General features: G+C 38.6%; 1 protein-coding gene across 1 annotated transcript in view; it reads left to right on the forward strand.

Moving 5' to 3' along the window:
- Window positions 1-6,775: 6,775 nt before the first annotated feature.
- RhoGAP102A (Rho GTPase activating protein at 102A) overlaps window positions 6,776-23,895 on the forward strand; it is a 284,922-nt gene continuing 267,802 nt past the window's right edge. Inside the window, exon 1 of the mRNA XM_090388211.1 lies at window positions 6,776-6,953. Within this exon, the coding sequence (XP_090244337.1) occupies window positions 6,920-6,953 (34 nt within the window). The 5' untranslated portion in view covers window positions 6,776-6,919. The remainder of the gene's footprint in view (window positions 6,954-23,895) is intronic.

Raw genomic sequence — 23,895 nt, forward strand, 5'->3', positions numbered from 1 at the left:
CATGAACGTTCTGTTTTGTAAAAAAATTTCGAACCCTAATGCAGGGTCGAAAAATGCGCATTATATAGACTTACGAAAAAAAGGCACATTAGAAAAGTTACAATTGTCACTACTAGATGGCAGTACGAATCCAGAAAATGGACATGTAAGTCGGAAAAATGAACGCCGTTTGTGATGTAGAGAAAGCAAAGTTAAAAATGGTACACAGTATCAAGGCATCGTTTCGTTTCAGTTTACTTTCTCTAAAACAAGACATATAACCTTTTTCTAGATGGGATCAAAATTGATAAACTTCTGAAGGTAGCCAGCTGGATGAGTTCTCGCGAATGTGGACGCGGGTTGCAAGAACAGTCCTTGCCACTAATTATACACTTTTCAAATGTATGTGTATATTGTATTCACAGTTTAATATTTTTACATTTAAACGCGAAGCTAGCGTTAATTCCATGAAGCCTTAGCTAGCTTCAGCCATTGGACGTCTCAGTTAACAAACCCGTTAAAGTATTCACTTCAGAAGAGTAGACCAAATAGATTGAGCGTCATATCTATGAGCGTCATATCTAAGATCCATGAAGCGACAAATCATTTCCCAGTTGTGCGAATAGGTATTTATGGACTCTCCAACGTCCTAGATAGCCTGAAGATGATGTTCTCTTTGAAGAAAGTTCAGACCATAAAATCAGTAACGACGAGTGGGACAGTGGTGACGATGCGTTACGTTATACGATGGGGAAAAGTAAAAGCTTCGTTTTACAAAACATTTTGTTTAATAGGCATTATGAACTTGTGTTTCAAATACATGATATTCCTTCTAAACGTAGCTGTCTTATTATGCAGAAAATATGGTAATTGTGAATACTTATATGCGCCATATCCAATAGAACCTAGACAACAATATGCAAGAGAACCTGTACAAGAACTGATAACGAGCCTTGCCAAATTGAGAACCCAAAACATTTTTTCATTTATTTGGGATAAATGTAATCCTAGGTAAACCTTAACAGAAAGGTAACATGTACATGTGGCACATCCTACACTGGATGGAAAAAGAACTGGGTTCGAATCTCGCCAGTGACGTGATAAATTTTTCACAATGTGGCCGAATTAGCCGATCTCAGACATGGTTGCATGTTTTTTTTTTTTTTTTTTTATTCCAAAAATGTGGGTTTTTGGTTCAAAAAAGCGACAAGCCAATGACAAAATAATGCCATTTGCAAACAATATTGACGTCTCATATCCTTATTTGTTTTGACGCTTAACACACGCACACATACGCACACACCTCAATTTTTGAAGGTATGATGATTACTTGACCATTGCTAACCTTTTGTTATAATTTAATACAAGATCATTTTTAACTTATTTACAGGAGCGGATTAAGGTCGGTTGAGGCCCCGGGCGCAGAAGAAAATATTGGGCCCCTTAAAAAAAAGAGAGAGAGACAGGGAAAATAAAAATACATGTTAACCATTTTTTTAAATAAATAAAAAAATATTATGTACTATTAATGTTTTATTTCCAATAAAATTTGAATATAATATATGTATAATATAATTAATAATAGCATAATAATAATCACAAAGTTTTGAACTAATATGTTCAACTAATTTGTTGGGGTTTTGCGTGGGCCCTTCAGAAGTCGGGGCCCAGGGCGCGCGTTAAATCCGCCTCTGCTTATTTATGTATTTGTGTTTAAACAATCATCATCTCTACAATCTGAATTTTTATTGTGTAATAATTGCCATTGTAAATTTTGGTGTCTTACGATAATTAAGTCTTTAAACATAACAATTGTTATTGTTATTCCTCTTTTTAGAATTTATGTCAATATTCGATAAAATATAAACAAGGAGGATTGTGCATTGATTGATATCGTTCATTTTGATAATTAGAAGTGTGGTATCTTCTCCTTGTTGTTGTTGTTGCATTTTAAGCGCATTAGACTTAGACAATATTGAACCGTATATATTATGTTAGTAAATTGCATGTGTCCTGTGGTCAATTTTCCTGTTTGCTGGACAAAAAAACCGAGTTTTCGGGAGGGAAAACCATGCTGCCCTCTCCTGAGACTGACTAACTTAGCCACGTTGTGAAAAAAGTCAATAAAAATTCCTTGCATCATTGACGGATTCGTACCCGGGCCTTTTCCATCCAGTGTGGTGAGGATGATGTTTATATGCACTATAATCGCGAGGGCTGTGGTATCTTGATTGCAAATTAAATCATCTTTACCATCAATAATTCCGTACTTTATATACAGTTTTGTACAAATTCCTATTTTTGGAAATTTTAGCAGTAGTATGGGGTGTAAAGCTTTAAATTACTGTTTGGATGATTAAAGAACCAGTTACAACTGGACGATTATCCTATCTGCAAGTTCCGATTTTCTTGCTTCAATTACCCATAAATCTGGCCATAGTACACAACACTCTCAATTAAGCTTCTGTCCCGTGTTTTGTTGTTCTCCACAGTTTATACTACACCTGATTGATTTCATGATCACACCAGTCCAATTGATATTATGCCCTTCTTTGAAGCTATGTGCTACCTGTTAAGAAGCATAACTTCTCCTACCCGTTTGCCATGTCTTTCTTTTCTGTACGCGTTGTACTTACCAGACTGAAATTCTGATTCTGGTAATTAAATTGAGACCACCATGTTCTTCATATTTCTATTATGTCGGCATTTTTTGATTTAACTAGCATTTCATCAAATTAATTTAATATATTTATTTGTTTAGGTAACACGGTAATTTTTTCTTGTGTGACAAGAAAAAATAGTTTCACTGTTGTTGTTGTAGGATTTTAGGTGTATCAGTGACTTAGATTACATTTCTCTATACATAAACTGTAAATCGAGTGTGTTCTGTGGTCGAGAAATCTTCGTTTCCGGGAGAAAAACCATGCTATCTCGCCTGAGACCGACTAGCTCAGCCACGTTGTGAAAAAGGCCCATAAAAATTCCTCGCGTCATTGATGGGATTCAAACTCAGGTCTTTTCCACCCGGTGTGGGGAGAACGGTGATTATACCAATTGTGCTACCCACGAGGGCACAATTTCACCGATAGTGGTAATGAATGTAAAATATACGCGATATATAATATTGAATAATAAAACGAAAAACAAGGGGGGAGAAAAAAAAAACTCAGTAAAGCTCAGAATTGCACCAATGATCTTATTTTATTTATTTATTATTATTATTTTTTTGATTTCACAAATTTTAACATGTGAGACGCTGTGTGTTTTTTTTTTTTTTTTTACGTTCTTTGCTTCTCAGCATATCTGATTTCTAAGGTGTGAAAACATCTGCAGAACATGGCCATAGTTACCATACTGCAGGTATCGGCAGCCTCAACAGATAATTAAACGTATGGTATGAAAATATACACTGTGTTGCCACTTTATTAGGTACGCCTCTGCTGCACACAAATGGTTTGTCCCACAACGTTGCAAGTTACATGACCACAGTTGTGGATATAAATACAGCAGAACAACCTTTCTAGTATCAGTTAAGCGTAAAAACCGTAGCAAGAACGGGGAAAAGGAGTGATCTAACGGACTTCGAACGTGGCATGGTATAGGTGCAAAATGTGCTGGACAAAGCATCTCTGAAACGGCAGTTCTCCTGAACTTTTCACGCACCACAGTTTCGAGGGTGTATTGAGAATGGTTCAACGAACAGAAAACATTCTCTCAACGGCACTCCTGTGGACGAAAATCGTTTGTTGATGAGAGAGGTCAGAGGAGGATGGCTAGAATTGTTCAAGCAAACAGACGAGCCACAATGTCACACATCACGTCAGAATACAACTTTGGTGCGCAGAACAAAATATCGCAACGGACCACTAGTCGCACATTGTCGCGAATGGGCTACAACAGCCGACGGCCACATCGCGTACCTTTGTTATCGATGAAGGACAAGAGAGCACGCCTCCTGTGGGCACAGCAACACCAGCACTGGACTATCGAGGATTGGAAAACAGTTGCTCGGTCTGACGAGTCGAAGTTCCTGGTGCATCATGTTGATGGAAGGCTCAGAATTTGGCAAAAACAACATGAATCTATGGACCCCCGTTATGTCTGACGATTACTGTGCAAGGTGGTGGGGGCAGTGTTATGGTGTGGGGAATGTTTCTTGGCATACTTTGGGTCCATTTATACCCATAGATTCACGTCTGAATGCCACATTGTACCTAAACATCGTTGCTGACCAAGTGCATCCGTTCATGTTGACAGTTTATCCTCAGTCAGATGGTTACTTCCAGCAGGATAATGCGCCAGTGCACAAAGCCCGAATCAAACATGACAATGACTTTTCTTTGCTGCAGTGGCCCGCTCAGTCCACAGATCTCAATCCTATTGAACATCTTTGGGATGAGCTGGAAAGGGCTATTCACCTCCGTCGAATCTCAAGGAACTGCGTGACACACTCATGTCTGCATGGTACTCCATTTCTGCACAACGTTTTTAGCATCTTGTTCAATCCATGCCTAGAAGAATTCAGGCTGTTTTGAAGGCTAAAGGAGGCTCAACTCGCTACTAGGTAGGTGTACCTAATACCTACCTAGTAGCGAGTGGCAGAACAGTGTAAGTTATCACATGGTTTCATCACAAGTTCCTTGATATCAGAAAAACAAGGTATGCTTTCCTGGGAGCTTCTTCGTCGAACCAGGTCATGGGGAAGACAGATGATCTTTCCGATTTTCAGAAAGGTGTTATTGCCAGAGCATGTTTAGCAGGTGTCACAATTGAGAAAACAAAGTTATGTTTTCTCACTGGTATGTCGGAAGCAGCCATTTTGAAAGTATACAATAAGTGGAAGACGAAAGAAGAATTCAGCTCTAAAATGAAGAAATACGGAAGAAAATCGATACCCAAGAACGAGACCGCAGGAATTTCAAGCGAACTATACGTCAAAATAGAGGGCCCACTGTGCAGAAAATGACTGAAAAATTCAATTTGGACAAAGAAAGGCCCATTTCTAAACGAACTATGCAGCGTTGAAGAGTCTGAAATTGATGATCGTGGACTTATACGGAAACGACTTCTTTCTGTAAAAAAAAGTCGAAAAATTCGACTGCAGTGGTTCCACCAACTCTAAGGTAGAACTGTGAAACAGTGGATAATGATCATGTGGGCTGACGAGTGTCGATTTACACTTTTTAGCGCCAATGGTAGGATGAAAATGTGCCATGAAACCTTATGAAGCCATGCACCCAAACTGTTTCGTGTCCACTGCTCAAGCGGCTGAAGTAGGTATTATGTTGGGTACTGGGTACGTTCTGTTGGTACTGACTGGGTTCGCTCATACCGTTATACGGTCGTGTTACCTCCAATGAATATCTTCCTGTCGTATCAGATTAATTTCATTCTACAGTACTTCATTTTTACGAGGATTGTGATGGATTTTCTCAAGATCAAATACCCACCGTACAAAATTTGTATCTGAATGGTTCGAAGAATATTCCCAAGATTTCCAATATCTATCCATATCTGAATCCAATTGAAAATATCAGGGATATGTTGGAAATGGCAGTTGTCTACCGATCACAATACAACAGCTAACAAATATCCTAATGGAAGAATGGTCAAATCTGAAGCTATTACCTCCCCCCCCCCCCAGACACCTAGTGGAATTCATGCCACGATGTACGGGCTGTAATTCGGGCAAAAGTTGGTCCTATTAGATATTGAATAATGGTTTCTTATTTTCTAGCCAATGACTGAAATTAGAGAAACTAAATACATATTGTATTTAGTTTCTCTTGATAGTAGGGATAACCAGGACAACTAGAAAACCGTCAGCGAGTGTAGTTTTCTTTTGGCTGTTCATTTTACTGTAGTTATGTGAACCAAAAGTCGGCTACGTCTAATTTTTTTTTTTTTTTTTTTTTTCAGAATACTTTCTCCGGTGAATTTTTTGCATTTATACATTAATGAATAAATGAATATAATTAAACATTAATTTCGTTAAGAACTGACGAACTGTGTATAATGTTATTATATATGGCTTTGGAAAATGGTTTTTCATCACTCAAGTACGAAGCTCTGGGATGCAAGTCCAATGACGATTGCTATTTCTGTAAACTACCAAGGAGATGAATGTCAAAAACTTTCCGTCAGTAAAAGGCGGCGAAACGAGCACCCTCCGACGGTGTAGCTAATTATACACTGTTACGTAGGCACGAGTACACCGGTGACGTTATTTTTGTCCCATCCTCGTCTTTCGTTTTCTCCTCTGTGCTCTATTATATCTACTCGAGTTGTGCACTTATTCTTAGGAGTAGGAATACTACTGTTTCTTGAAAATTCATGCATCAAGTAGTGCATTTGATTTTTTTTATCCAACTTCGATTTCTGGCGAGAATTTTCGCAAAAGTGTAAGAAAGTGAAGTTAATAATGATACATTAAGAATGTATCATTTCAATTTAATTTGCTGATAAAAATAATTTCTGGAGAGGGTAAAAGGTGTCGATTACGACTTTAACTGATAAACATCGGATTCATTTGAATGTAGCTGTTGTGCTATTGTATTATTATGCTGTTTTTGAAGCAAAATTTTAAGTTTATTGTGTAAAAAGAGGACAGTTGAATAGTGTGTATTGAAAAAGAGAAATAATTATCACTACAACGAGTTAGAAATCATTTGGGAGAGTAATAAATCGTTTATAACTAACAGCTTTCCAATCTCTTCTAAATCGCTATATTAAGCCTAACTGATTTCTACCGCTTTTCGTTGTTTATCATTGCCTATTTTTAAATAAATGAATAAGTAGAAACATGCTGAAATGTGAACTCTGCGTTTGGATTAATATAACTGTTAAAGAAGTCTTATATAGTGAAAGTTTGTGACGCCTTTCATTTTCTGAGTATGAATGCTTAGAGGCCAGTGACTGCTCATACTATTCACAACTGCCAATGGGAGTTCAAGCAGGAGACGATACAAAAGGAGGTAAGTTTAAGTTCCATTTATAATAATTTAAAAAATGCTAATCAGTGATTAATAATATAATACTAATCATTTTATGGATTTCAGTGTCAAGAAATGATGAGAAAAATGTATACAATTGTGTGAAAATTGTTGAAACAGTGCTGCAATTATAATTAAAAAAGAAAAAAGTACGGTATACAGTATTCTTAAAAATAATAATAAAATAAAATTACAACGGTACGTTATGAAATCCAACGGACGTTTTCTAAGTAAATCAATGGGTGTATGCATATACATATTTTGTAAAATGACAGTGAATGTGTAGCTTATACTACCGTATTTTCCACATCTTTACGTAAAAAGATCAAGTTGCATACTTCTTACTGATTTTGTTTGGTTTTATGTTAATTCGGAAAACATATGAATTGGTAGACTGTTAGCTGAATCATGATTAATCATAATTCATCAAATACATTATAAGTTCAGATTCTGAAAGTCTTATTATGGATAACGATACTTTCAAAAATATAATTCTGATGTATGGCTTGTAACTGAATGTCATACGGCATTACGTAAGCCTAACATAACAAAAATGGCAAAAGTGAAGTAATAAATAATTAATGATTCGCTTTATTATTTTTGAAGCAGTTTAGGCTGTTTTAGCGTTGAATATTCCAATATAATGACATAAGAGGAATTTCATATAATTGCTTAAAATAATTGCGCACTTCTGATAAGAATTAATATTGGATTAACAAAATGATGTAAGATAGCGACGTTTACGTAACATTTGCCCCGAACAAAATTGATAAATGATAAATAAATTAAATAAAACAAAAATGCTATTAATTACAAAAATACTAATACTAATACTAACACTAACAATTACAATGCTGAAACTGTTAATTGTACCCGAAATGTTTTTATCGTACCGATAAAAAATATTTCAGATTATGTTTGTTCAACTTAATGCAACTTTCCAAAGAATACTTTTAAAATGTTTTTAATATAATTAAATTTTACTCAACGTTATTCTAAGACATGTCAAAAAAACTGGTAGCGTACCGGTAAGAATAAAAATCCACTTTCAGCACTGATTGTAATTACAGTACTACATAATTCTGTAATTTCTTTTATTTGTACCATCAAAGTATTTATCCAATTCTATAAATTTAAATCAAACTACAGCCCCTTAAAATCAGATATTTGTTCCAGTAGCTAATTATTATTCTTTAGCTAAAAGTAAAGTTTTTTTTTTTTTTTTTACATCAGACCTGCCTCTTTGCTCACGCATGGAAAACGAAGGAAATAATTAAACATTTCATATTACTTTGATTAATTTTAACTTTTACATTACTTTTGTATAAAAGCCTTTTTACTTTTTTTACTTTACCTAATGGACAGATACTTGCTTTCACGAAGCAGGTCTCCCCCTTGTTGTTGTGTGAAAAAAGAGAAAATATACCCTTAGTATTTATTTACACAGACCTTTTAAAGTTAAAATGCAATTCGCATCCTGTAAGACCTCTGACTGCGAGAATTTACTATTATGTGTAGAGTAGAGAAGACATCATTTTAACACGCAGAAAACCAGAAGCAAGTTTGTAAAAATGGCATCATTACTATGCAGCGGTGCGTTATCCTATGGGCAAAAAGGGCAATTGCCTGGGGCCCACATCAACGGGGGGGGGCAAAGTCCCCAAATCAATATTCTATAAATTGATTTTTCTAGTAAAAAAGATCGGGAATTAAATTTCGGTTCCATATCTGGGGACCCAAGATTGCAGGTGCGACGCCGGCATATGGCAACATATGAAATATAAACAACTTATTTAATAAATAAAGAAAAAATTCGAGGTAGGTATTAATACTAGTAATTTGTTTGTTTTGTTGTTAAAATATTTATTTTATATTTTATACTAATTCTAACACATGATTTGGCGCGGGCTCTTTTCCGCGATAATGTACAATTAATTTAAACAAATTTTCTTTCACTTTATTTTCTAATTGGGGTAGAATACTGGATTTCTATTTTTTATTTTACTAAATTAAAGATTATTTTACTAAATTATGAAAAACGATTAGATGAATAAAGTAAAAAATAATAAATTATACAATATACGAATATAAAATTTTTTTATATAATTTTAGAATTATTTTTATTAAAAATAATATTTTAGAGCGACGAAAAGAACGTATGAATCTGGGTTTCAAAAAAGAAAAAAGCAGAAAATTAGAGAGGCGGAATTAAAAAAGAAACAAACCTCATTACAGGATTTTGTAGCAATAAAAAATCGAGAAGATGACAGCAGCAAAACAGAAGAAAATAAGATAGAAAATGAACCTTCCAACTCTAAAGTATCAGTCGGCGTTATTATTGATCAAATTGAAAACAATACCAACAACGCAACTGTTTACAATATCAATAATAATAATGATAAAAATACGAAAGTAATACATACAAATAATATCAAACATAAAACATACACTAAAGATATTGCTTTATGGCCAAACCCCATCACAAATGATTTTATTGAGTTTTGCCTTCGCGAAAAACCGCAAAATTTTGGAAACTTTAAAAATTCAAATCGAAATTTTAATTGTGATGGAAAAATCATTACGAGAAAATTAAACGAATCCCATTTCTATTTAAGTAGAGCTAATGGTACCACAGAAAAAGAGAGTGGTTAATATTTTCAGAAACCACAAGATCTGTGTACTGTTTTATTTGCAAATTGTTTTCAGTTAAAAAACAATTAGTTACTGGATGTAATGATTGGAAACATATTGTTGATATTTTAAAAAGGCACTATGAGTCTAAAGAACATAAGGAAAATATGTGTGTGTACGTAAAGCGCTTGAAAAGTGTAGGAAGGATTGATTTAGAGTTGATAAAAGCTTATGAAAAACAAACAAATTATTGGCGTGAGGTTCTAAAAAGAGTTGTTGCGACTGTGAAACTGTTAGCTTCATTAGGGTTGGGATTTCGAGGGCATGATAGTAGTGCAGGAAATTTTATGAGTTGATTAGAATACTTAGCTAATTTTGATATGTTTTTGAAAACCCGCTTAGAAACTTATGGTAAATATGGTAAAGGGGAGCGAAGATTAACAGCCATAGTAAAACTGCATTTTATGTCCCTTGTGCGGCTCATAGCCTAAATTCAGTGGGAAATTCTGCTGCAGAAGGTTGTCCAAAAGCACTCCATTTCTTCGATTTTATTCAAAATTTATTTGTATTTTGCTCTTCTTCCACAAAGAGATTGGATATTTTAATTAAAGCGACTGGCCTGACGTAGCCCAGTGGTCAGAAGCGAGAGAGCATAATACGCGTTCCTTGCGTGGATCGGGGTTCAAGCCCCTGACTACTAAATACGATAAATATTTGTATTGATGATTTATTGTAAACTCTACTGACTTGGTTGTCGTGCCGGAGTATAAACAGAAAATTTATTTACAAAAGGAAATGTAACATTAAAAGAAATTTGTTCTACAAGATGGTCCTCAAGAGCAGATGCAATTTTAGTTGTTAAGATGAATTTTTTGGCCATAAAAGAATCTTTATTTAAAATTTTTGAAGATTGTAATGAAAAACCTGTAACAAAATTAGAAGCAAAAAAGCTATGTGAAAACTTTGAAGATTTTCATATGGAATGCAATTCTACGAAGATTGAATGCAACTAGTAAAAGTCTTCAAAATAAAAATTCTGATTTACACAATGCCATAAATCTTTTAAAATCGTTATCTTTGTACATATCAGAAGACATTCGAAACCACAATGAATTTTTTGATACTATAGAGTCAGAATGTTTTGCATTAACAAACAATACAAATTATGAGTCAGACAAAGGGAGAAAACGCAAAAGAAAATTACATTTTGATGAGAAAAGGGATGGAGATGAGGATGTGCAATTGGCAGGCAAACAACGATTTATATTATTATTCAATTCTAATTCTCGTTTAATTAATCTAGTTTAGTTTATTATTTAATGCAATAAAAGTACTTAAATACTAATTGAGTTCATTTATAACTTTTTTCTTGTGGATTATACTTAATCTATATGTAAAGGTTCTTTATAAATATCATACATGTAATTTTGTTTTATTTTTAATAAAATTATATCTACAATTATTATTATTTTTCTTTTTGCATGGGTAAGAGTATACTGGAGGCGTGGGATTTCCCCCCGAAGAAAAATTCAACACTATACATGGGGCCCCCCAAATTCAAATTTGCCCGGGGCCCCATGAAGCCATAACGCGCCGCTGTTACCATGCAATAGTAGTCTTATCTATTTGGGAAGCATTTGAACGTGTGCAACGGTTAGGCAACTTGTCATGGATTTCACAATATGAGATGTCATAGTAATGATGCCATTTTTGCAAACTGCTGACTGCCATTTTAGGCGGTCAGCAACTTAGGCCATATTACGCTGTATGTATAATATGTCAGTAAATTTTGTGTGTTCTGCGGTGTAATTGCTGTTTGAAATATCCGAGTTTCGGGGAGAAAAAACTGTGCTGCCTTCGCCTGTGACCAACTAACTTAGCCATGTTGTGAAAAAGATCCGTAAAAATTCCTCGCGTCATTGACTGGATTCGAACTCAGGTCTTTTCACCCGGTGTGGGAAGGACGGTGATATACCAACTGTGCCATCCACGAGGGCACTCACTGAGGTCAACCTCCTATGCATTGCCCAGGTTGTGTGTGACCATTGTTCATATACAGGAATTGAAGAACAATATTTCACACGTAGGAAAGATGATATACTAAGAATGAAAGTTATTAGAACATTGCTTTGCGTGAATTAGAAATAATCTATTGTGAACGGCAGGTGCCGCTTTTTTTGTATAGGTCAAATGATAATGAACCGAAATAAACTTCGGTAAAGGCCCGAATTAGAAATAGGAAGACAAAAAATAAGTAAGGTAAGGTAACGGCAGGGAGATTACCGTTTATTTCGGCAGAAATGTTGCTGCCTTCAGCAGCTGATTTTGGAGATTTTTTAGACTGGGAAAAACCACACGTCCACAAAGCGACTTGATTGCGGTTATAAAGGTAGAGGAAGATGTGATTGGCAGTGGGATGTCTCTGGGACTACAGTAATAGTTCCTTGAAGTCAGACAGATTGTGATACCATGTGGCCTCGAGAGAAAGCTGCGTTATCTAATTGGCTTGTTTTGTCTATTTTGAATACGCAGTGATATCCGTAGGATGACTAACTTAGCTACTGGGACTGATTGAACGGACTCTGTTCGGTTGGTTAGGTGTTAGCTGTCTGGGAGATCTGTGTTGAATTCTTTGTGATCCCCTAGTGCCGGTAGAAGAAACTGTGGACAGGAGGAGGTAAGTTGAAGGTAACGGGGTCTGAGATATTTCTTGCGTGACATCTGGAATCGGGGAAGAGGAGATCCAGGAGGGAGGGAGGAATGGTGAACCTGTTAGTGTTTCTGTTGATGTTGGTACCGTAGCTGTGTGTTCAATGGACCAGGTTTTTATGAACTTTATCCGGCAACTATTGTGCGAGACCTGACGGATCTTAGGACTCTTAAGGTTAAAGATATGGTTCTCGCAGATGCTGTGAAGGAGTAAAGGTGTAAAGTGCGAAAGTAAAGTACACAGTGTGCGAGTTTGAGGTGACCGTGGTTAAAGTTTGTGCGACTGCTAAATAGTGTGTTGACATTTGTATTCATTGTTGAAATGATTAATTGTAAACTGCTCTGACCTAGTGGTCGTGTGGAGAATAAATCGTGTTTTTTGCATTATTAGCAAATCTCATCCATGAGGCGCAATACCCAAGATAAACTTAAGTTCTTTGTGAAGTTTGAGACAGCACTTTGCATTTTATTTCTAGTTTGTAAGACTTATCGAATTTGCTCTTTTATTTCCCTAATATAGCACCTACTTTCTATAGCTTCATAATCACATATCACCTGTCCATCTCCTCCAATAATTTGTTTAGTTCTTCCTTGAATCTATTCATACTACCCACTTCCACTGATGAGAGCTGAAGGCAGACCTTCGCACATCTATCTTGCAACTGTTCTTCCTCAATTTGAATTTATGCCCCCTCATGTGTGTAGTCTGAGCAAGAGGAATCATGATTGACAAACTTTAAGCTTGGTCTAATAATGCATTGAAAGCCTTAAAAACATAAGTCAGATTACATTGCAGGTGCCTAGTCTCTAGACACTGCAATTTGCTGAGCTGAAACCTTTCTTTGTAAGAGCACACTACTGCCAAGTATGTCAAAGCAACTAAAGGCCCTCATGGGATTTTTTTATTTTTTTTTTATTTTTTTTTTATTTAGACCCAAGCACAAGAGAGGTATTAGAACCTATAGTACTTAGTACCGTGCATGGCTAGAAGGTTAAGAAGATGAAAGAAGATACTTGTTGACATTAGACTTGCATTTCTGTAGATTGAAATTTTCAGGAAATACCAATGGAGGGAGGTTGTTCCAGAAAACAGAAGTTGAAGGAATAAATGACGAAGAAGAAAAGTTGGACGTGATTATTATTATCATTATTAGCTATATGGTGCAAGGAAGCCTGAGGCTTATGGTGCACCAGCCAAAAAAAAATAAGTTCCCGAGTCACTCTGAGATATGATATACATCCAGGTCATAATGATGTATATCTCAGGGTAACTCGGGAGCCAAAAGTAGAAGTGAATCACCAAGAAAGACAAGAATGATGATATCCAGCTCAGGACCCTGAGTGTACCAAGCCCATACTCACCAGATGTGCGCCCCAGTAAGAGGATGTTTACTGGTTGCGGCACGTGTTCAGACTGGTTTGAAAGAGAGAGCGGAAGCTTTGAAGTAACAACAATAACCATTCGGTCATATTTCTGCCGAATTTAGACCAATGGTTTACAACACTTAGTGCAGATAGTTCATGCGTCGATGAAAGATCAGTAAACTGACTAAAAAAGGTTTCTTTTATTTGTAAAAGACCTATTTTCTAATGATCAGTATCTCATCGGATTCGTACTAATAACATATAATAATGTTTCATTTAACAGCAGTATTATAGATTATATTTAATTGAAATGCGATCCATAGCGGCCGAAAGATTAAGAATTACTGGCATAAGCATTTAAGACGGCTAGTCGACTGGTTAATTTTGCACCAAGGCAGCTAAAAGCCATATGGCGTTAGTTTCTCATGCCTCTAAATTTCGTGTTCTGTTGCCCGTTTGTCTGTTTTCTGGATGAAAAATCCGATTTTTGTGCTCACCTGAGGCCGACTGATTCGGACTCGGCGTGGGGGAAAAAAAAAAAAAAAACAAATAAGTCCTCCCGTGTAGACGGGCTCGAACCCTGACCACGTAGTGTGGAAGTTGAGCAATCATAATCACTTTTGTAGTCGCAAAGGTAGTGGAGACCTGCTGGTATCCATGATCCAGAAATTACAGAGCACTGAACGGCTTCCCGGAGGAGAATGTGAAGGAAGTGGAAGAATTAGACATGGAAGACATGTAACCACTTGCACATGTATATGGTTTCTACCCGATGGTTCTCTCAATTACGTCCCAAGGAGTTTTACAGACGATGTAATGCCGAATTGTGCGGACTAGCTTTTTAACATGTGCAACAAGAGTGACCTGAATTTTCAGACTGGTGACGACGAGATCCCGAGACCAAGAAGGGAACAGTTTAAATAACAAATTGCTGGATACTATGGCTTTTCATTAAAAAAATGACAGAACTATTAAAATAAAATTATTTTCCACGAATTAAAAGGGTATAAAGATAAAATCACGTAAATTGAGATCAGCCATAGAGATTTTTCGAGTACCGGCCTACTCTTCATCGACCAAAATCTTTAAGGTAAAGACAGCGATAAACAAAGAGTATTTCAGTACACATATTAGGAAGGTCACGCATACCAACGGAAAGTACGGAGGCTAAAATGAGACGAGGGAATAACGGAGAAAAGAGAGGGAAGGGAAAGTGGAAAGATAAGAACAGGACTGATAATAGACGAGGGGTGAGGGGGAAGTGTTGTGGAGTATCTGATTTAGCTATAGGGGAACCAGAGGCATTTTCTCTACGTAATCCTGTACTTAACGATATTTTCGTGATTAACCCTTAGTTCATGATCTGAGTTGTCCGATTGTTAATGCATCCTCCTTCCGCATTAACAATCGATTAGTTTCTTCTGTGCTTGTCAGCACTGTGTGATTAGCCTACTAATCAGGCACTGATGTTATAGCTAGCATTTTGCGTTATGTACACTAAGTGGACAAAAATCATGGGATACATACCTAGTAACGGGTAGGCCCACCTTTCGCCTGGATAAGGACAGTCACACGGTGTGGCATTGAGTCCACTAGTTTACGAAAGCGTTCCAGGTATTTCCACCCATGCTTGCTGAACCGCTGTCCATAATTCCATCGCAATTTCTGGGTGGAGGATCCAAAGCTCGAACGGACCTTTCCACAGCATCCCAAATATGCTCCACAGGGTTTATTTTCTGTGAACGGGGAGGCTATTCCATGGTGGTAAAATCTGCGGAATGCTCTTCGAAACATGTTCTAGTCACCACGGCTCTGTGGGGAGGCGTATTGTTCTGCTAAAAGAGTCCATTGCCCTGTGGGCACGATGACCATGAAGGGATGCAGATGGTCTACAGGGATGGACACGTAACCTGGACCATTCAGAGATGCGTCTAGAGGTACCAGAGGTCTAAACGTGTACCAGTTGAACACAGCCCAGACCATTACCGACTGCCTACCTGCCTAAACAGTTCCTGTTGACACGACGGGTGCATAGCTTCGTGCGGTTTCTGCCAGATACGCACCCTCCCGTCCGCTCGAAATAACTGGAAACGGGACTCATCAGACCAGAAGATCCGCCTTCAGTTATCCAAGGTCCAATGCCGATGTTCTTTCGCCCAATTGAGGCGTAGAGTCCTAAGTCGTTGTGTTAGCAATGGGACTCTGGTGGGTCAGTGGCTCCCATAACCTATTACGGCTAATGATCGCCTGATGGTCTTGGTGGAGACGTTTCTGACACCTCCATCATTGAAGTCGGCGGTGATTTGTGCCACTGTCACTTTCTGGTTGGCTGAAACAATGCAAGACAGACATCGACGGCTGCGTTCATCCGCCACCTTTCTCGCCCACTGCGCTGTCCACAATGAGATGTTATTCCGGAAATGGCGTATTCCCCATGCACTCTTGATACTGTCGAACGGGGATAGTGCAATTTCTGTACCACCTCCACGATAGAGTGGCCCATGCGTCGGGCACCTACTATCATTCCTCTTTCAAAGTCTGTTAACTCATGACGTTTATCCATACTGACGTCGAATTACCGTCTACAATCTACATGAATGCAGTGATGTAATGTACCTATATACCTGCCAAGCGGTGGGTTCGTCCATTAGCGAAGGGGTCACACCGTCGCGTTGCCCAGGAACCGGATATCCAATGAATTCTGTTCTTTCGGTACAAGCATGGTATTAGATGCTTGTTGTTTGTTTGTTTGTTATTTGGTTTTTAGGAGCATTAGCAACTAAGGCCATATTGCTCCGGGATATGCGGTGGCCATTCCCTGACCTTTCCCCATCCTCCATATTTGGTGGTGACGGGCTCGAACCCCGGTTTAATCAAGAAGCGTGTGATGTGCACTGCTGCTCCTTTCCACCTGGCTACGGAGGCGCCGGTATTAGATGCGTTTTTATTTTTAATACTAAGAGGTAGCATACAGCCAGTATGCTACCTGTGCTTTTAAAATGTTTGATTCATGAAGAGCATGGTCAGTACATGAAAAGCCTCCAGGGCTGTTTGGTTTAAATTTATTTTGTGATTTTATCTTTATACCATTTTTCTTGGTACGGTCATTTTAGTTTATTTTATTTATCAGGAAAGTTTTATGAATCGTTGTCTGCAGCAATTTTAGATAGGCAATTATAGACCAGTGAGCTTGGTTTCTGCGGTTAGTAAGATTATGGATTCTATGGTTAAAGACGCAATATAGAATCATTTCAACAAGGATAACAAAGGTTTCGTGAAGGAGAGATTTTTTCCTGACAAATCTAGTAAATTATTATGATGAAGCAGTTGGATGCAAGAAAAACCTTTGACATTACATACCTGGGTTTTAGTAAGGCTTTTGATAGGATTTCCCGAGAAATGTTATTGTATAAATTAGCGTAGGTGGGATCCATGAGTGGATTAGGGGTTTCTTCAAAGCCAAGATAAATATGGTGGTCATAAATAAGTATGCTTCAGAATGGGACTGGAGCAGTAAGCGGCGTCGCTCAGGAATCATTGCTCATACCTCTCTTGTTTCTTATCTTCCTAAATGATATTGATGAAGAAATACAGGAGAAGCTGCGAAGATCCTGTGACGACTTAAAGGTTGGGACAGTTGTTAACGATCGGAACCAGGCTATGTTGCTTTAAAAATATTTGGATCGATTACAATTATGGTTTGAAAAAAAGGCAGTTAAAGCCTACCACACCTCAAGATATTGCACTTGGGGAACCGAAATCAGGAGTAGTTTATAGACGGGGGGGGGGGAATTAAAAGATGAGAAAAGGATGAGGTTATGACACTGAAACCCATAAAGTTCAACATGCACTGTAAACAGGCGACAAGAGGGATACATGGTGTTTCTCTCTATGGTTTATCTTAATTTTGCAAGCAGAGAGGAGGTTCATTGTCCCTCTCTTAAGACTAATACTGTATAGTATTCAATTGTCTGGAGGTTGCAGCTACGAAGGGGGCTTATGAAAGTTTGCAGCCTGAGTATGATTGGTTTATTTGAGGAGTCTGGTGACATGCTTCTTTTCAACATAGTCCCATCTGGAGTAAATACAGTTTTGCCACCGATGATGCATTTATTCCAGCTACGAAGAAAGTTTTCTCTTGGGCCTCCAGGAATGCATCATTACGGCGGTGACGTTACTATCAGTGGGATAATGGATGTCAGCCAGATATTTTTACAAATTAGGAAATAGGTGGAAATCGTATGGTGCTAGATCTGATAAGTATGGAGACAGCCATGGCAATAACAGAGTTGTGAACAGACATGTGGCCCTGGTGGAACAAGACCCCTTTTTTAAGTTTTCATCGGCGTTGGTCTTTGATGTTTTCACGCAGACGCCTCACAGGGTCTGTGTAATGTGCCCCTGTGATCTTATAAAATTTACCTTCAGGTAATTTTATTTACATGTTGGACAGACAACTTATGTGATCGAGACCCGCTAATATTCATAAAATCGGACAGATGCTATACTGTTGTGATTTTCTCTTGTAGAGAATCTGAGCCCTCATTTTGAATTTAAATCAATGTTTTGAAATTAAACCAAATCACAAATAAAATTTGAAAAATCGGTCTCGATCACATAAGTTGTCTGTCCAACATGTCTAGTAAAGTTTCCAGACAACAGGATTCCCATAATGTTTTTATACAATGTAATTTTCTTTACCTGAAGGTAAATATAGGTAAATTTTATAAGATCTTGTCTTTCTGAAGGTTGTCCACTAGCAACACTCCATCAGCATCCCAAAAAACCGATGCCACCACCTTGCCAGCAGAAAGAATTCACTTGGCTTTTTTTGAAGTGGGAGAAGAGCTGCGTTCCACTGTTTGGAATGCCCCTTTATCTCTGGCTGAAAGTGATTGACCCACGTCTCATCCATGGTTACAAACCTTGCAAAGAAATTTGCTGGATCTGCTTGAAAACGATCTGCTGCCAATAACTTAGGGACCCATGCTGACACCTTTTTCGAAACGAGAAACCCCTATTCAGACGAGATGCCCAAGACGCCAGTGTACCAAATTGTGACTCGTCGATCACTTATGCACATTGTCAACAACTTTTGGAGTAATGGACGTTGCAGGTCTTCCAAAGCGTCGTTCATCGTTCAGACTCCACGCTCCCACATTTAAATTGTGCTGGCCACTTCTTAACTGTGGGAATAGGAAGGGGCATCCTCATCTCCCCAATGTTGTAACCATATCCCCATGAATTTCCTGTAGTGTTAGTCCCTTTTTTCCCCCTCAAATATTGGATGAATGCACGATGACTGATTTTGTCCATCTTTCCTCGTACGTGCAACTTTGTTGATTTCAGGACAGTAATTAAAAAAAGAAAAGAAAAAAAAAAAGACGTTACTGATGAAACTTGGTGCGTTACTATTTGAAGCAATATGAATTAAGTACAGAAATTTTTAACACTATATTACTACCCTTTCATACTGAAGGCCACGAACATTTCAAACATCCCTCTTAAAGAAAGATATAGAAGGTGAAAAGAGAGGGGGTGGTCTAATACGGTAAAGCGCGCTAAACAGATTTTGCAGGTAGACACCTTAGGGAGGGAAGTTTAATAAAGAGAACAAGAAAGAAATATTCTCACTGATATGTGTTCTTATTTATACTCCGGCACGACCACCAGGTCAGTGGAGTTTACAATAAACCATCGATACAAATGTTAATCGTATTTAGCAGTCACGGGCGTTAACCCCAGTCCACTCAAAGAGCACGTGCTACTGCACTCACGCTCCTGACCACTCGGCTACGTCAGGCTTAAATATTAAAAAAAAGAACCAGAGAGTACAGCTATGAAACCTTGGGGAGAAACAGTAGACCAGATCTTATAAAATTTACCTTCAAAAAATGTTTTTAAAGTTGGGATAAATTTCCTGCAGGATTTGGCTGAAGCTGAAAGTTTGGACAGAATTGGATAGGCATTTTTCCCCCTCCTTTTTTAGCAGATATGCAATGATGCGAAGAAGAAGCAAATTGATTCCGCATCTACTAAAAATAAATAAATAAATAATATAAAAAAACACCCATATTATTTCCATCTTCAAAAAAGTTCCTATCCAATTGTATGCAAAACTCTCCGCTTCAGCCACCTTTGCAGCCAACTTAGTTCAAGCTCCCTGAAGGTAAATTTCATAAGATCTGGTATACTCGGCCAAAATTTTGTAAATATTTAATTGATTTCTAAAATATTTTATATATTGTGATCTGTATGTATTGTAAAAATGTTTTTAATAGAGACGTAATATAATAATAATAATAATCTTCTATGCGTTTATATATTCCAGTGTGAGAGTGAGCTGCGCCTCACATAATATTTCTCCACACGCAGGCTCATATTCGTTGCTGTGAAACCACTGGAATCTGCCTTTCGTATTGGGTAATATGGCATGAAGCCATATTACCCGATTACCCCTTTAGATCATAAAGAATTCCTTATTATTTATGGATTTATCCGACTATCGTGACCCTTTTAGTGAAGGCAACGGTGAGGATCTCTGCTGGAGAAGTGATATGCTAATTTTCTGGAACTGCCATGGTGTTATCTTATAAAGAGCGCCACCACTATTGGGACATGTTGCTTCAAACTTCTGTTTCTTTTCTTGAGATATCTGATTTCTTGACGCTGACCAAATATGCGCTATTGTTCACCCACAGTGTCCATTCACACAACTCACATGCTGCTGCAACACAGGTGGCAAGCGAATGTCTGAAATTTTCTCCGTCCGCCATATTCTGTTCCCCTCATCTGTTCAAATTTTTCTGAAGTTCTGTTTTGAGTGGGAAGTATTTTCCTGATGATGCAGTGATTTCTGAGGCTGAGTCATGGTTTCTAGGGCAACCAGAGGAATCCTACAAAAATAGCCTCCGGATGTGTATCCATCAGTCGTAGAAATGTCTCTCTGCCTATGGCTATATAGAAAAGGACTAATATATAAGTCTAGTTTTAACTTTCTCCCCTCCCCCCCACCCCCGCTGTATAGAATTTTAACTGTAAAGTGTATGATCAGTCCTGGACAATAGTGCGGATTGCAGTTCGTTTGCTGTAGACCTAGTCATTTCGAAGATAAGGTGAGTGTCAAGATGATGCAGTTTGGTCAAGCATATCCTTACTCAGCTTTTCACTAAGAATTCAAAACTAAAGTCTACTTTTCCAAATAATCCTTCTATACAACGATTTTTGGCACCGTTCTACTTAATATAGCCCAAAAGGAGAATGAATTAAAATTCAACTGGAGCGATACCTCTGTTATTAACACAGTGTACAGTTTCACTGTAAGAAGAATTTTTAAAAATATTTCTACTTCCTGTTTCCTTTTGAGGACTGAGGACAGTTAGTGGAACTGTATTGTACATTCAAAGCTGTAAGCATTGAGTGAGAACTGTTTTCAGCTGTGGGAGTGGAAAATTTTTCGTTTAGTGCCAGCTATTCAAGTGCCACAGAAAGATGATTTATCAAAATTCTTCAAGTAAATAATGAAAATTCTAATTTATTTATCATGTATTGATTTTTACTTTAAGTATATAATGAATGATGAGCAAGTTTTTTTTGTTTTTTTTTTTTAAATTCAGAAACTTTAAGTTAACGTAGTATTTTTCTTTGATTGTTTTAAGATGAATGCCACTTTCTCGACAGTTGAACTTTCAAGATGCAGCAGCATATCCTTTAGAATTATTTGCACAGTTCAATTCCAAGTGGTTTGGCACTATTGGCGGAATGACAGATATAATACCAGATACTGTAAGTAGTCCCTGGATATCCTATCCAAACCTGTTTCAGTTGGGGATTTGGAGGCCAGTCCATCAGGAAATATCCTAGAAACTCCCCAGTCTCTCAGCGACTGGGGAGTTTCTAGGGAATGTGGCGCCCGGGTGCAAATCGCAATTTGGTGACCCCCTTTAAAATATTCTTCATATGTGTATGTAAGTTTCAGGTTTTCCGGCGCCCGGATGCACTCCTGTCACCTCCATAAACAATATCCTCAACGCCACCTTCCAAATTCTAGATGGCCAAGACACCTGGAACAACAGCTGCTTAGCAATGCCAATGACACCTATCAATCTGACCAGACAGAGGAACCATTCACTCTCCTAGAACTACAAACTGCAGTCAACAAAATCAGAAACAGAACACCGGGCATAGACATGATAGAGCCAGAAGTTGTCAAGAAGGTGGCAGAGTACACCCCAAACCTGCTTCTGAATCTATATAACCACTGTCTCCGCTCTGGGTGCTTCCCAACGAACTGGAAGGTGGCCAGCATTAAGCTCATTAAAAAACCCATCCAAGCAGCAACACCCACCGAATTCCTATCGTCGGATTGCACTCTTCTCTGTCCTGAGCAAGGTGATGGAACAAATGCTTAGAGAAAGAATCGAGGCAAACTACACCCGGGCACAACTCCATGCACCAAACGAATTCGGTTTCAAGCCGGAGAGATCCACCGTCTACGCATTGGAGAATATCCTGGGTCTGGCCGAAAACTGTACCCAGAAATACCTTTTGGTCATCTCCATCTGAGCCCTGGAGTTGGCGGCGGAACCCTCCTGATGTGGGCTGAGAAGCACAAATTAACCATCTCTCCGACCAAAACCCAGTCCATATTATTAAAAGGCTATCTAACTCCAACAAGACCACCACAAATAAAAATATATGACAGGACGATCTGGCTGAAAACTGAGTTAAAATACCTGGGCGTCATCCTGAATAGAAATCTATCATTTGTCCCTCATCTCAACAACATCCATGCAAAAATAAAAAAAAAATACACAGCAATGGTCGCCAGGGTCACTCGCCGGAACTGGGGACTGAGAAGGCGCACCCTTGCGCTCTTCTACAAGGCAGTCTTCATTCCGGTCATCATATACGCCTCAGGTGCCTGGTACCGTAAATCCTCAACAGCAGTGAACTGGAGAAGACTGGACATAATTAAACGACCGATCCTTTTGACCATAACACGTGCCTGTAACACGGTGTCAAATAATGCCCTTCAGGTGATTACGGTGGCTCCACCCCTAGGCCTAGAAGTTGCCTGTGTGGGTATGCTCTACCATCTGAACTGTGGAACCAGCACTAAATTCATGAACTTGACCACAGATCCTGCTAATAACCGATCCATGAAGAAAAGGAGACTACAAACCCATCTGATGACCATCTGACAACAATGCTGGACAGACTCCACAAAGGGAGAAATTACACGAAAGTTCCTGCCAAGTGTACAAACTACATATCCACAATATCCGTCCTGATTTCCCTCAGGTTTATATACGACCTACCTCCTCACAGGGCACGGAGCAATCCGCTGAAAACTAAATCTATTGGGAATTATTGATGACCCAAGGTGTACCTGCGGCTCCCTGGAGTCCTGGCACCGTCTTATGTACGAGTGCGAGTTGTACGAAGATCTCCGTGGTCTACTTGTCACCCAACTTCATTTTATACCTATACGTATCAGGAGCATTACCTACTGGAGGATGAAATCACCTACAGAGACCTTTTCTGACTTTCCCCAAAAGATGTTTGCCAGACGACGGACACTTCCGCCATCTGCCGATCCTAACCTACTGGATCCACCTTAGATATAACCTCAAGCCCTGGTCAACCTGCCGGACGGAAATCACACCCTGGAAGAACCAGGCTGTAACAACAAAGTGCAAACTAACCAATCACTACGTCATCGTCACCACAAAGAACAGGACATCAGTCCCAAGAGTGACCACCAAGACCGGACCAGACTCACTGATCGGACCCTCTGCATTTTAAGTGACAATTTAACGGGACATGCATCCCAAGTGCGACCAGACTCAGACCATAACTAGGACAAACTGGAAGATGGGACACTGTTCCCGTGAGTGACATTTTTTAGACCGGACTGGACTCGCCGAACGAGAACTCCTAAGAAGACTTGTCATAGCTTTGCTGTTCAAGGCCATCTTGGCTCTCAAAACCATGCTCCCTTGCATGGTCCTTTCTTTCCCTTTCCTCTTAGTGGGGGAGAGCTGACGGTCTCTTTGTCTCCTCCCACCACTGATCCCTCCATCGCTCTTGTGGGGCATGGGCCTGCCCCACTGACACTTTGGGGTTGCCTTCTCTATTGACCCCATATTTCTATCGTTTTGCCCCAGCGTTCAGTCTCCCCCTGCTCTCTCTTAAAAGTTTTCATGACTAGTGTTCA

This window comes from Mastigoproctus giganteus, chromosome 2 (genome assembly GCF_048544385.1).
Source record: "Mastigoproctus giganteus isolate SK-2022 chromosome 2, ASM4854438v1, whole genome shotgun sequence".
NCBI classification, from domain to species: Eukaryota; Metazoa; Arthropoda; class Arachnida; order Uropygi; family Thelyphonidae; genus Mastigoproctus; species Mastigoproctus giganteus.